General features: G+C 42.2%; 1 protein-coding gene across 1 annotated transcript in view; it reads right to left on the bottom strand.

Moving 5' to 3' along the window:
• Positions 1 to 6629: 6629 nt before the first annotated feature.
• LOC103770183 (transmembrane protein 178B-like) overlaps positions 6630 to 12747 on the bottom strand; it is a gene marked incomplete at its 3' end in the record, with an annotated part of 62113 nt that continues 55995 nt past the window's right edge. Inside the window, exon 2 of the mRNA XM_008937432.1 lies at positions 6630 to 6794. Coding sequence (XP_008935680.1) covers positions 6630 to 6794 — 165 coding nt within the window. The remainder of the gene's footprint in view (positions 6795 to 12747) is intronic.

The raw sequence follows: 12747 nt of genomic DNA, 5'->3' as shown, positions 1-12747 counted from the left end.
TCCAAGTAGATCTTAGGTTTTGATGCCAAAAAAAAAAAAAAAAAACCAAACCAACTTTTTTATCTCTTAGCTTGAAATAGCAGGATATGAAAAAAACCCTACAGCAGAGGGAGAGAGAGTAAAATGAAGTCTGTCACTACCACCTGGTCATTAGCTATAGGAACAACAAATATGATGAAGATCCAACAACACTAGACCTCCAGGCATGTGAGCACCTGCTGCCTGACTAACCTCCAGGATGGCTGCCCCTTCTGCTTTAATAACCTGTGCATTAAGGAATGACATCATATTGTTAGCCAAATGGCACTGACCAGCAGGACGGTGTCATACTTCAGAGTGTACTTCCATCTGGGGGTCAAGGGAGCTAATTAAAAATGAAACAGCATTTCCTTGTAGAGGAAGATAGGAATGGAAGGAGACCCAAGGGAGTACGAGAGAGAGAGAGAGAGAGAGAGAGAGAGAGAGAGAGAGAGAGAAAGAGAGAGAGTGGAAGAAATGAGCAAGAAGTGGGATGCTGCCTATTTATTTCAAACACTGCTTTCAGTAGTATCCAGAAAAAAAAAAAAAAAAACAAAAACAAAACACACACACGAAAAAAAATCTCTTGGGTCAGCACTTAATACAGATACAACAATAAAATATTTATTGTTGCTTATAAAAGCAGACAGGGCCAAGCTCATGAGCCTACTGGTGTTACTAATGCATTCTCAAGCTATCAACTGAGCTTCTGTGCAAATCTCAACACCACATTCCATGGAACAAGGGAAGGCCTGACAACCTATAGAAATTCAAAATATAGACATTACAGTCTTTTCCAGAGCATTAACTGTTGCCATTGCCATCGGTGCCATAACTGACCTCCACAAGAGATTTTTCCAGTACAACCCCTCACCCAATCCCCCAGTAGTTTTCCTGGATATAAGGAGTTATCTGAGTGCTTTGTAGGCATAAATACGGAAGCTTTGATCTCCTGCAACGTTCAGACCATTAAGGCTGATAAAACCCATTCTGCTTTCAGCATAGATGCCATACAAATTAAAATATTACCACTCTCTACATCCTGTAAAAATCCTTCATTTCCTCCAATACTTGCTCCTCTCAGAATGTGCCAGGCTATTACTTCTGACTTTACAATTCATTTTTTATGCAAATGCCTTTCAGAACACAGGATTATTGCAGTTTGCTACAGCACAGATAAACGTTATCATTCCAATTAACACGAGGCATTACGGTTCCCTGTCTCCTGACCATGCAGCTCCCCATGCCAATGATCTACGCTCAGAGCCTGTAGCCTGTGGTCCTGCAGTAGAAATGGGGAGTTAGGAGACAGGCAAAGGAGATCCCACAGTGCCAGACAAAGAGCACTTCCAAAATAAACAGGAAATTCAAAATATTTTTCAGGAAGCAGTAGCTACCTATCTGTGAACTGGCTTTCTACAGCAGTGTGGTGACACAGTTTCTAAGCTGAGCAGGAAAAAAAACAGTTTCCATAGCAATTCCAGACCCTTTCTGCCCAGATGCAGCACTCTCCATACTCCTGGACACAAAACACAGCTGCTGTGGAAGACAGGCTTAGGTGGTAATGGCAAGCTGAAGAAGAGCAGACAAATGAAAATTCCTATTATTTGGCTGCATATAATCCAAAGTACAAGCTTGGGTCTGTGATCAACAGACTTAAAGATCCAGCTATCTGCCTTGCATGATAGGCTCTGAGTCAGCAAAATAAAAGCTGTTGGAGAGAAAGAAGAACTTTTCATCTCTCTTCTGATGTGGAGACTTTTATGTGATATAGCACAAGGCACTGGGAGCTCTGTCATACAAAGGCTCCAAGCACCACGCAGCTGAAACATCTCCTGTTTCAGCTACCAAGCCAGAAGAAAGGAAAGAGGCAGTGGTTTGACTTGTTCTCTGAGAGAAACATCTCTTCAAGAACACACAACTTGTTTGTTTGCAGTGCTTTAAAGCCACAATACTTTCTTCATCTGCCTTGGAGAGAAGGTGGCCCTGGAAAAGCCCTCTTTCACCCTTCTCTTGCCAAGACTACAGTGAGGAAGACTGCAGAGTGACCCACAAGCATCAGCCCTGTGAGGCTTCAGGCAGATCTGGGCCCACAGCAGGCTAACCCAAAATGCTGTAGTACCCAGTCAGGCTTGTTCAAATCATTCAAGAAAAAGATAAACAAAAGAAGTCCCACGGCAAAAGAAAGTATGTTCAAAGGTAATATGAGCAACAAAACATAAGGCCTAAACAAAATAAGTTAGAGACAAAAATAAAACATCATCATGCTAGGCTAGCTCTAAGAAAGTATAAAGGAAATCTCTCTCCTTATTTGCATCCTCCTCTCTTTTCTGCACTATTTGGCTTCCTCAAAATAAGTTTTTAATCCTAAATCTCTCGGCAAGAAAATGAAATGTAGATAGCTGGCTTAAGCATGCTTAGCAATTCCTCTAAGCATCTATCTTCTATACTGTGGCTACTCTTTTTCACAAAACAGCTGTTTCTTAAAGACTGCAGCAGATCAGTTGATGGTCTGGGTTGTCTACAGCTTACTTAAAAAAAACCACACGCCCCATATCTCCTCCCCTCCTCCCAACCAAACCAAGCAAACAACAACAAAAAAAAAAAAAACAACCCACACCAAACAGGAACGGCCTTCCTCCAATTCTTCCGATGGCATAAAATCCAACAGGGGGTTGTTTTGCTCCACTGGAGTAAGTCAGTAGGATAAATGCTCCCTGGCCTCCAAGTACCCTACCCCTCACAGTGGTTTTAAGGAACAGCACTGTTGGTTCCTGGAAAATGCCAAACTGCATATAGCACAATCCCCTCGACGCCTTAGTTGCACTACCACCTTCAAATCAAACAGCCTTTTACCTTCTGTGCCACGACATACCCGAAAATAGCTTCCTGAAATTTTTTGGACAAGAGGAAAAAATTAGCATCAATATAGTCTTCTTTTTATGGTCAACTTTCTTGAAATACAAGTATTCAGTTAAAGTGCTTATTGCCTCACCTGAAAATGCCTCTCACCCCTCCCAGTGCGTGTACCACATTCGACAGCTCAAACCCCCACCACGATCACACTCCCACGTTTTGTGCACACAAATCTGTAGTACACTGAAAATGAACCTATGAGAAGAGCACAAAACACATGGAACTGAATAGGTGAATATAAAATTGTTCAGATTTTCTTAGATTTTTCTTCAAATAATATATACATCCATTTCTAAAAGCATCAGTGATGCTGCCAGGGTTTTTCAGACTCTAGAACTATGGATCAAGTTTCTGTGTAGAAGGCTGGGACCAAAACTTGAGAGGGTAAATGTCTAAAAGTGACTTAGTCATACTATTATTACACTGGCATCTTCCACAAAGAGATTGTTACTCGTGCTCAGAGTTCTTGGATGCAGCTTTCCTTCCCGTCTCCCTTCCCCTCCCAACTCCTATAGACACTCATTTTGTTTAATTAGATGAATATTCATCTCCTGACAGGCAAGAGCTGGCAATATAACAAACATCCTTCCCTCCATCCCTGTTTAACCAGAGATAGTTGAGAGGAATTGATTGCGGGGAAGTGAAGTCCTATTTTCCTGGCTCATGCTGCCACAGGCAATCAATTTGGAGCTGAGGTTCCATCTTGAAAATGTCAACCAGAATGAAAAAAGATAAAATCAAAAATTATAAAGCCAGTTTCAACTGTTCCTCCAGGTCCAGCTGCTCCCCTGGGTTCTTCTAGCACAGCTGACAGCACAGCTAGAAGAGTACCTGCTTTCTGTGCTGACTGGTGCCATGGGGTCCTCAGTCTCAAATTAAATGCCCCTCATTCAGTCCTGCAATTTGAAAGAAATTGCTGGAGCATCAGCCCTGTCCACCAGTCTGAAAAAAAAGCAGTCTGCTGAGCACAGCTGGAGACCTCTCTCCTCTGATTCCCCCCTCCCATAAAAAGGCAAAGCAGCAGATTTCCTTCCCAGGCACCATGGTGTGCTGCCTATGTACCAGTGAAGGAAAATAACCTCTACTGAAATATAAATATGGGAAAGGACAACGGTGACTTCAGCCTGGAAAAGGCTTTTTTTGGTAGTATTAGGGTGACACTCTGGTTTCACTTTTCCAGTGCCTCTGAAATATTCCAGGATGCCATTTTGCCCAAGTGTTTCATCACAAAATACTTCCCCCATCTCATGCTACAAATCTGAGAACTTACCCATAGCAAAAGCAGCAAGAACAATGGGCCTGGGCCCTGCTCCTTTTGCTGATTGTCACAACACTCAGCAAAAGGGAAATTCTGAACAGAAAGCTGTTCAGAGGCAAATAATGGCCAGGTTGATTTGGAAACACTACTCCTTGTTCAGCAGTAATGAGCTGAAGTAGCTGTGCCCTGGCTTAAGCTAGACCAGAGGTACAGAACCAGGTTGGCTGCTAAGGCATAAACTAAAAATGACAGGGACTGAGTTCCTGAGTTCCGAAAGGCCTTACTTTACTTTATGTCTACTCCACTGCAAAAGAACACCCTCACAATGTGAAACGATTGGTATTGCACTTGTCTTTTAAGAGAGACACTTTATAGAAAAACAGCAAGGTCCCTGTTCCTACGCAGGAAATAGCCACATAGGCTTGGTTCATTCTTAAATGCAGTGACCTGCAGATCCTCCAGCAGCTAACCCTGTATCAAGCGTGCACCTAACTGCTCTGAGAAGAGAGCTTCAGCAAAGCATTTCTCTCCTTCCCTGTCTTTAGATAGGGAGAGACAAGCTTCAGTTCTATCTACAGCTACCTACACTTATCTGATTCATGAACTAGCAAGAAAATCTGGGTGAGAAATCTGCACGCACACCCCGACTCTCGGTATTCCCTCCCCAGGGAGCAAACAAGGAGCCTCACTCTGCAAGTGGCCTCCCACCAAAGCAGACAGGCAAAGTGTGAGCACAGTGCATCTAGACTGCCACTCTGGAGACTGAGGAGTGCCCTGCCAAAGGCTCCCGTCAGCTGCCAATGCACCAGGCTCAGGGGCTTGCTAATCCCATCAATGGATGCACACACCAAGTGTCTTACATGGCCAAGTATACTAGTAATGGTTGTCTTCCCCCACACCTTCCCCAACTAACACAGCCTAAGAATAACCCTTTACTTGAACAATTACTGGATAATCTTTATTTTCTTTAAGACAATAGTTCCTACATTAAGTAGTGAGATTCCCAGTGGATGGCTGCAGAAAAATGATTGTTGCTCACAGCAGTGGCAAATGCACACATATACAAACAAAAGGATAAACCAAAGACCCTTCCTACTGCCCTATGAACTTCAACAGATGTCGTGTGTGGGGAGTTCATTTTTCTTTGCCCACAGATGAGCAAAGTTTACATAAAACTGACACTAGTAGAGATGACAAGTGGTAGCAGAAAACCTGAAGGGAACTGAACCACCTGATCATCTGATTTCAGGAACAAATTGTCACAGCCCAGTATTTCGCAACACCAGCCTCTTGCAATCTTCTGAGAGGAATAAGTTCACTATTCCTTTTCTTCATCATGTCACAAAAAAAAAAAAAAAAAAAAAAAGGATTTATCCACACAGATGCATTTAAAAAAAGAATATATAGTTTAGCAGGAACCTCTAGAACTTAACACTTCACCAGATGGGCCTACAAGCACCAATGAATCCCAAACCAGGTCTGACCTTGCCAATGCAGGAAATGGACTATATCATTAGACCACTTCCTCCTCAGAGCTTAAATGGACCCTCCCAAAGAAACAGCCACATAAGGCCGGAGTAAAACAGTCTCAAAGTCCTGGGAATACCAGAGGTCTTAGACATTTCTCCAACTGACACAGTCTGAGCAGTAGCTGCTCACTACCATCTTTCAAGGTTTTCAATCACAATCAGCATCCCCCAACCCCTGCCAGCTTCAAGAAACTGTTAACTACTTCCACCAAGATAGAGGAGCTCAGGACATTCATCAGTCCCCATGACTGTGTATAACAAGAACAAGTTGCAGTAGCATCCATCCTTGTGAAATCCTACCTCTACCATTTTATCAGTGAAAACCCTTTTCTATCTCCAAGACGGGAAGGAGAAAATATTTAAGGTCAACCAACACACCCCAAGGCAATTCCATCCCTGTCAGATCTCGTTGCTTCAGCAAATGTTACAAGTCGGTGACCACTAGCTCCAATTATCACCAAGGGCTAAGCTCCTTCCCTGTGCCTTAAAGGGTGCAGCATTTCTCTTTCTAGATCTTCAAAGCAGAGGAATGACACGCTCACCCAGGAGCTGCTGGCAACAGGAAGACATTCTACAATAAAAGCCAGCAATGAATTCTGGAAGCTGGAAACTCGGCAGCAGCATGAACTGCAAGAGAATACGCTCATGTACAGAGCATTCCACTGAATTAAAAAATAAGGCATTGATTCTGTTATTCATTCCTGTATTTAACTCAATAGTAATCTCTGCATACAAATGTCTCTTCTCACTGTCACTTTGTTATGCCTCAGCAGAATTTCTAGTCAACAGCAAAAAGAGAGGGGTAGGTCCCAAGAACAAATCCATCAGTCAGCTACAAACTGTATGTGAGAAGAGGGCTTTGAGTGCATTGTCAGTCAAAGCCTCGACTCTCACCTATCAGCAAGTACCCCCTTTAGTCCACATATGAGGAGAAGGGAGGAGCGAGCTGTAACACTTACGCAAGGCATGCCACTCATCCTGGCGGATTGTCTTGGTGATGTTGTAGGTGAGGTTCTTGGGAATGGTCGCTGAGGAGTAGTGGTACTTGATGTACGTGCACCGTTCAATTGCTCCTGAGAAAGGCAAAATGCAGAATAGAAAGTGCTGTTAAACAAATGCAACACGTCCCCTCAGCTGTACATCGAATGGGACTGACAACCAAAAGTAAAGGCTAGGAGTAAAGCAAATCCTACCGTCAGCCCACTGTGACAACTAATGCTATCTTTGGCCCGTGACTTGCACAAGATACATGTAGCGTAAGCTCACATCCAAACTTATGATAGACCAAAGGCTCTGCAGAGAGTTTGGTTTCCCCACCAGATACCTACATGGCAAATAACTGCTTCTTTCGTTTCTGTTCGCTGAACCAGCAGCAGTCTTACAGGCATTTACTGTACAGAAACTGTAAATTCACTTCTTAGCTCATCATGCAGCCATGTGTCTCAGAGCCCATACTCCAGGAGATACACAACACAAACATCTTTGATCTTTCCTTCAGTAACAAAAAGCAGCAGAGGAAAAATAATATATATATATACACACACATATATATAGGTACTGAAGAACTTTCCTGACTCCCTTCCCACCCCACAGCCAAGAAGCAAAACCATTCAGAAGCATACATGACAAGCTATGACACGCCTCTTGAAAGTACCCAAACCCTTCCATAGCAGGCTCAGAAACAGAATTTATGGGTGACCCTGAATAATAAGCCTCAGATGGTAATGTGAATGGCAGAAATAGGCAATCTTTCCCCCCCACCCCACCCCCAGTCAGCATTTCACCTGCATTCCATATAAAAAACAGCACCATGCACTGCTTCTGTTTGTCTTCTGGTCACATTATTACATTTTCCTTTTTCAGTCACTTGCCTTCCTCCTCAATAAGCACACCTCCAGGCCCTGATCTCCTGGCATCTCTCTGTGCAGCTAATGCCCTTAGAGGAATGGGTCTGGCATAGCTTGATGCTTTCCATGAATGGAATTTGGCCTAGCCAAATATTGCATCTAATCAGAAACCTGTGGCAGCGCAACAGTTCTTGCATTGATGCAAACTGATAAGGTTTCCTACATCCTTTTTGCCAGCACCCTCAGCTGACACTGGCTTTAATAGACCTTCTCAAGGAGCAGTTAGATACAAAGCTCATGAAAGTAATTTTTCCATTAATATCATGGTATTTTGGATCAGGCCTTTAATAACTAAATAGGCATCCTTAATGTGGTTGGCCACACTGCTTTCTACTAGCTACCCCTGGTCAGAGAAGCAGCTATGCTCAAAATGCTTTTATGTATTAAAAATACATTAAGACAGGCACTCAATAGAATAAATTAAATGAAGCAATGAATTACATAAAAAACAGTGCTATGCCAAGAGGCAGGTAGAGAACACTTACTGTCTGTCTGAACTGAAAAGTCAGAGCCATTAGCCTTATACTGACAGCTCCAAGGGGTTAAATACACTTTTATGCTACTGGAAATACAGGTTTCTACCTCGGGTTGCAAAATATTATTTGGCATGAGCTTACTTCATATACCATGAATTCACAGTGTGAATAAGAAAACCCACAAAACAAAATTACTAGTTACATTGCAGTCTACTAGTATCTTCCAAAGTTAGTGTAACACAAACATTTGAGGTCCTCATTGTTTGCTCCTCTTAAGCATTCTTCACATTCTGCCTTTGACAGCAATTAGATTAGACAAAGCCAAATATTATAGGGGGAAAAGGCAAAATATTTACATATGTATCCGCCTGCCCTGACAGCGTGATCGGCTTCTGTGAGAGTCTGCACCATCTGGGCACCAAATGTATGCCCAGAATTAAAGTTCCAAACCAAGAAGAGAATATTTAAAAGAAAAAAAAAAAAAAAAGCTACTGTGCAAAGAGCTTCCAAAAAAAGCCCCCAGATAACAACCTTGCCTTCTTATAGGTTTTCCTATTTCCTTTTGTTCAGCTGCTTTCATGGATCAGACGCTTTGACAAGAAAAGTGAAGATGCTTATTTGTCGGAAAATAATCTTTAAATTATCAGATACCTGGCTGGAAAAGAGATTTATATAGAATAGCAGAAAAGGACACAGAGCCAAGATTCAAAATAAAAGCATACAGAAGGAAGGAAGAAAAAAAAAAAAAGAACTGTTCCATTTGCTATAATTTCTGCTATGAGAAAAAACAAAATTCTGCTATAATCAGCAGAAGGCACCTCCTTCTACAGCAAAGAGGCTAATTGCAAGCAAGGTCAATCAAACTTTGTATTCTTACTATATCTATTGTTAATAGTGAGCTATTCACTATCTTATATGACCAAAACCTAAAGCAGAAAGAAATTAGGGTCATCACTTCACCATATATATAACTTGGAGATTATATTTACAACCTCTTGGCTTTAATGAGAAAGCACATGTTTAAAGACTGTCCAGAACTAGGAGTGTAACTGCAGTGGCAATTGTTCAATGGTAGCTGAAGTACAGGTAGATTTGAATAGTAAATTCCATGAGGGTCTCTTTTCCAACCAAACAACATATTACAACACTGTTCCCACCTCTAAATAACACGCTATTTAACCAACAAATATCATGACACCAACCAAGAGTTTGTAGGGACCAAAATGTGCTTTTCAGTGTACATTGTGAGATTCATTCTCCGTTTCCCCCCCTACTTGCCTCTGAAAAATCAGGATTGGCCACTGCGTGCAGTCAGCAGGGCTGAGCAGAGTACAGAGAATTGGTTTGTACCTGGGACTTGTCCCCACTACTTGTCTTACACAAGGAAACACATCACCAGGTCAGGCAGACAAAGATGCTGCTCCTGGATTTTTCACTCTTCTCTGAAGCATTAAGCATCGGTTCGCTGTTAGGATGGGTAAGCCTAATGAATTTTTTTTGTTACAGTGCTCAAAATACTTCATTCTAATCCAAGTTACTGTGCTCAATAAAGGGATAAATAGGTGAAGTGTAATGATCTATGATATACCAAAGGTCAGCTCACACAAGCTAATGGGGCCTTTTGGCTTCAGACTATTAAACTTCCCTGTGAACGCTGAGTCTAATACACTCAGGAGAATGTAGTTCAGGGTGTTTCAGAGCTCTCTTCTGTTCACTTCCAGCACTTCAGTTACTTTAGACTCTAGAACAGCAGCAACCACTGGAGAGAGCATGCAGCCATCTTCACATGGCCACTGCTGATAGCAGAGGTGGTCATCTTACTGGGAACATCAAGCTTTTCATGACCCCAACTTAGCTTTGAGATAGCTTGGCATTTAAACACGAGCCATTTATCTAAACCTGCACTCACAGGTGCAGAAGAGTGACCTTGCTGAGTTAACGCAACTGCATCAGCATGTAACTAGCTAGAGGAGAGAATTAGCTTTTGAAACTTAGAAAAAGGCTTTCAGTTGCTTGAACCTAACAATAAAAATTAGAAAAAGAGTGGGTTCATAGCAACAACAGTTTCATATCTCATGATTTTTCCTTTCTTGTCCCACACAGAAGATAACTAGATTCAAGATGCCAAAACATGCAGTTCCTGGATGCCCCTGGGAGAGCAGGAGCAGTGACTGCAACTGGGATCAGAACTACTGCTCTCCTGGAAAGTCCTCTTAGAAAAAAGACAAATCCTTGTCTTCAGATGAATGAACAGGTATGTTCACTCCAGTCTTTGGGGTGGAGGAGAAGCAAGAGTATAAAAACAGTCATAACCTTTTCCCTTCCATACCTTCAATAGGATAACAGCCATTTATGGAGCATCTTGAGCCTTCAGAACTAACTTAGAAAGACCAACTACAGTTGAGCTCTGTACCTTGCTCAGATAACTGGGAATAGTATAGAACAAACCAGTGAGTCTGCTGCTGCCATCACAAGTGTTACAGCTGGCAACAAAAAAAAAAAAAAAAAAAAGGCAGGAAACCACCTCAAAGCTGCTCCACTGACAGATGCAGTATATATGCATGTTCCTCTGATCAAAGGGAAATGAATGCCAAAAATCCTACAGAAGAGCAGCTGACATCTTCAAATAGAGCACTAGGAAAGGAATCAGAAGGAAGCTGCAGTAGAACCATGTAGAGCAAAACTCTGCCATACCATGCTCAACATAAGCACAGATACTCAAAGGGGATTTGGCTGCTCTAAGTCTGTGGTTGGCAACCTCTTGTTCCAGTAAAGTTCAGATGTCAGACAAAATTGAGTTAAGGAAACTAGAGACAGCTTCATCCAGATCAGCTAAGTATTCATGGCATCAAACATGCCACTCCTCCTACTGATCCATTTATCTCCTCAGTTCCCCTCCCATGTCTGTTGAGCATTGCTCCACACTACCACCTGATTGTTACATAATATTTCCTTTTCTCTCTATTACAAAGAAAATCCTTAACCTGTACTATGGTAGGAAGATCACTTGAAAACATTGTGCTGTTCTTTTCTATTGAATTTTAACTATGCCAACATCCTGAAGGTAGTTCAGCTGTTGGTGAAACTCAGCTCCCACTGCAGGACCAGGGCTGTGAAACATTACCCCAGCAGAGGCCCCAAACTGTTTGGTAGTGCAGAGGATGACTGAACCATTCTCCCACTCTAGGCTGAACAGGGTTGAGATCAATTAAAAGGAAGGTCACACTGCTGGTATCCATACTGTATTTGTCTAGTGGGTAAACAGGCAACTTTTCTCAGAACTTTTGGGCCAGTGTCTGTCTTCATCCACGAGCCTCCTTCTCCCCCTCTTCCAGCTTCCCCATTAAATATAATAGTTCAACACTTTCAGTCTGCTCCAAGAAACAGTCTTTACCCATGGTTAGTTTAAGAAATAGAATGAAAAATGAAGATGCCACTGGGATATTGGTCACGTCAGTCCTACAGTTTGGATCTCAGAAGTACCCAGAGGTATTTTCTCTATGAGATCAGCTTGACTTTTGCAAAGGGGGTCATCAAGTTTCAGGAATTTACACTGTCACTGTGATCATACAGTTTAGTCTTCTATATAATACAGACTAACTCATCTGAGAACTGGCAAGAGAAATAGTCCTTCAGATAGTCTTTCATCATGAGGCTGGTAATCTGTGAGAGCAGTTAGGTAAAGTTTAAGTAATGTCACTTCAGATCCAGCCCAAGATGACACACAGAGGAGTTATTTGCACATCTTAAGCAGCTGTACTTCCCTTCCTTTAATGAGGGCTACAAGATTTCATATTTTTCACCCCTGCTGACTTTCAGGGCTGCAGATTGTAGAACCATCTTTAAGGTTCAGGTACAGATTAGCCCAGTGCCTATGAAGAAGTTGCCTTTGGTAGCTGGAGTGCTCACAGCTACACTTAAGAATTTATTCCACTCTAGGAGTCTTTGCAGCATTCCTTGGATAAGAGCAATCAGGAATCTCAGAGAGATGCATGGAGCCAGCAGCTCACTTGCTCTGGATGAGCTATGGCATGGCCATTACAGACTTCACAAGCTAGCACTGACATGACAGTCACCTTGCTTTCTGTAACACATGAGATCCAAAACCAGGTGGTACTCTTTCTTCTCTTGTAGTATGCATGTTGATTTTTAAGAAGGCTCCAGCTGCACAGCTAGTGTTTGTTTATTACATCTCCTGCCAAGGTTTTTGATATGATGAGCCTCCCTGAAAAGACTGATGTGCATGTTCTGAGCCTTTGCCACCTCCAGGCATCTTTTCCTTCTTCTATATTGTAGATACCTCTGGACGAACTGCTCATAGCAAGCAATTTATTCCACAAAATTCACCCTTTGTACTAGCTCTAATTTTTACAAATCTGTTTGAGAATTACTGCACAAACATTTCCTAGTAAAAGGAAGCTTAGCCTCTGGCTTGTAAACTGCACTCGCTACATACATTCGCTATTCATTAAGAGAAAGTGCTTTCTGTATGAGAGAGTGCCTTAATCCCATGCTTTGGTTACTGTTCCCTCACTGGGTGACTATAGCCATACCAGGAAGACAGAAGATGTAGGTTGGTCATTTAGTCTCTAATTGTTTCACATTGTCTTCAGAAAATTAGTAAGGCAAAGAACATTTATAGT

Source organism: Merops nubicus, unplaced genomic scaffold (genome assembly GCF_000691845.1).
Source record: "Merops nubicus isolate BGI_N331 unplaced genomic scaffold, ASM69184v1 scaffold1993, whole genome shotgun sequence".
NCBI classification, from domain to species: domain Eukaryota; kingdom Metazoa; phylum Chordata; class Aves; order Coraciiformes; family Meropidae; genus Merops; species Merops nubicus.
This window is presented reverse-complemented; position numbering and strand designations above follow the sequence as displayed.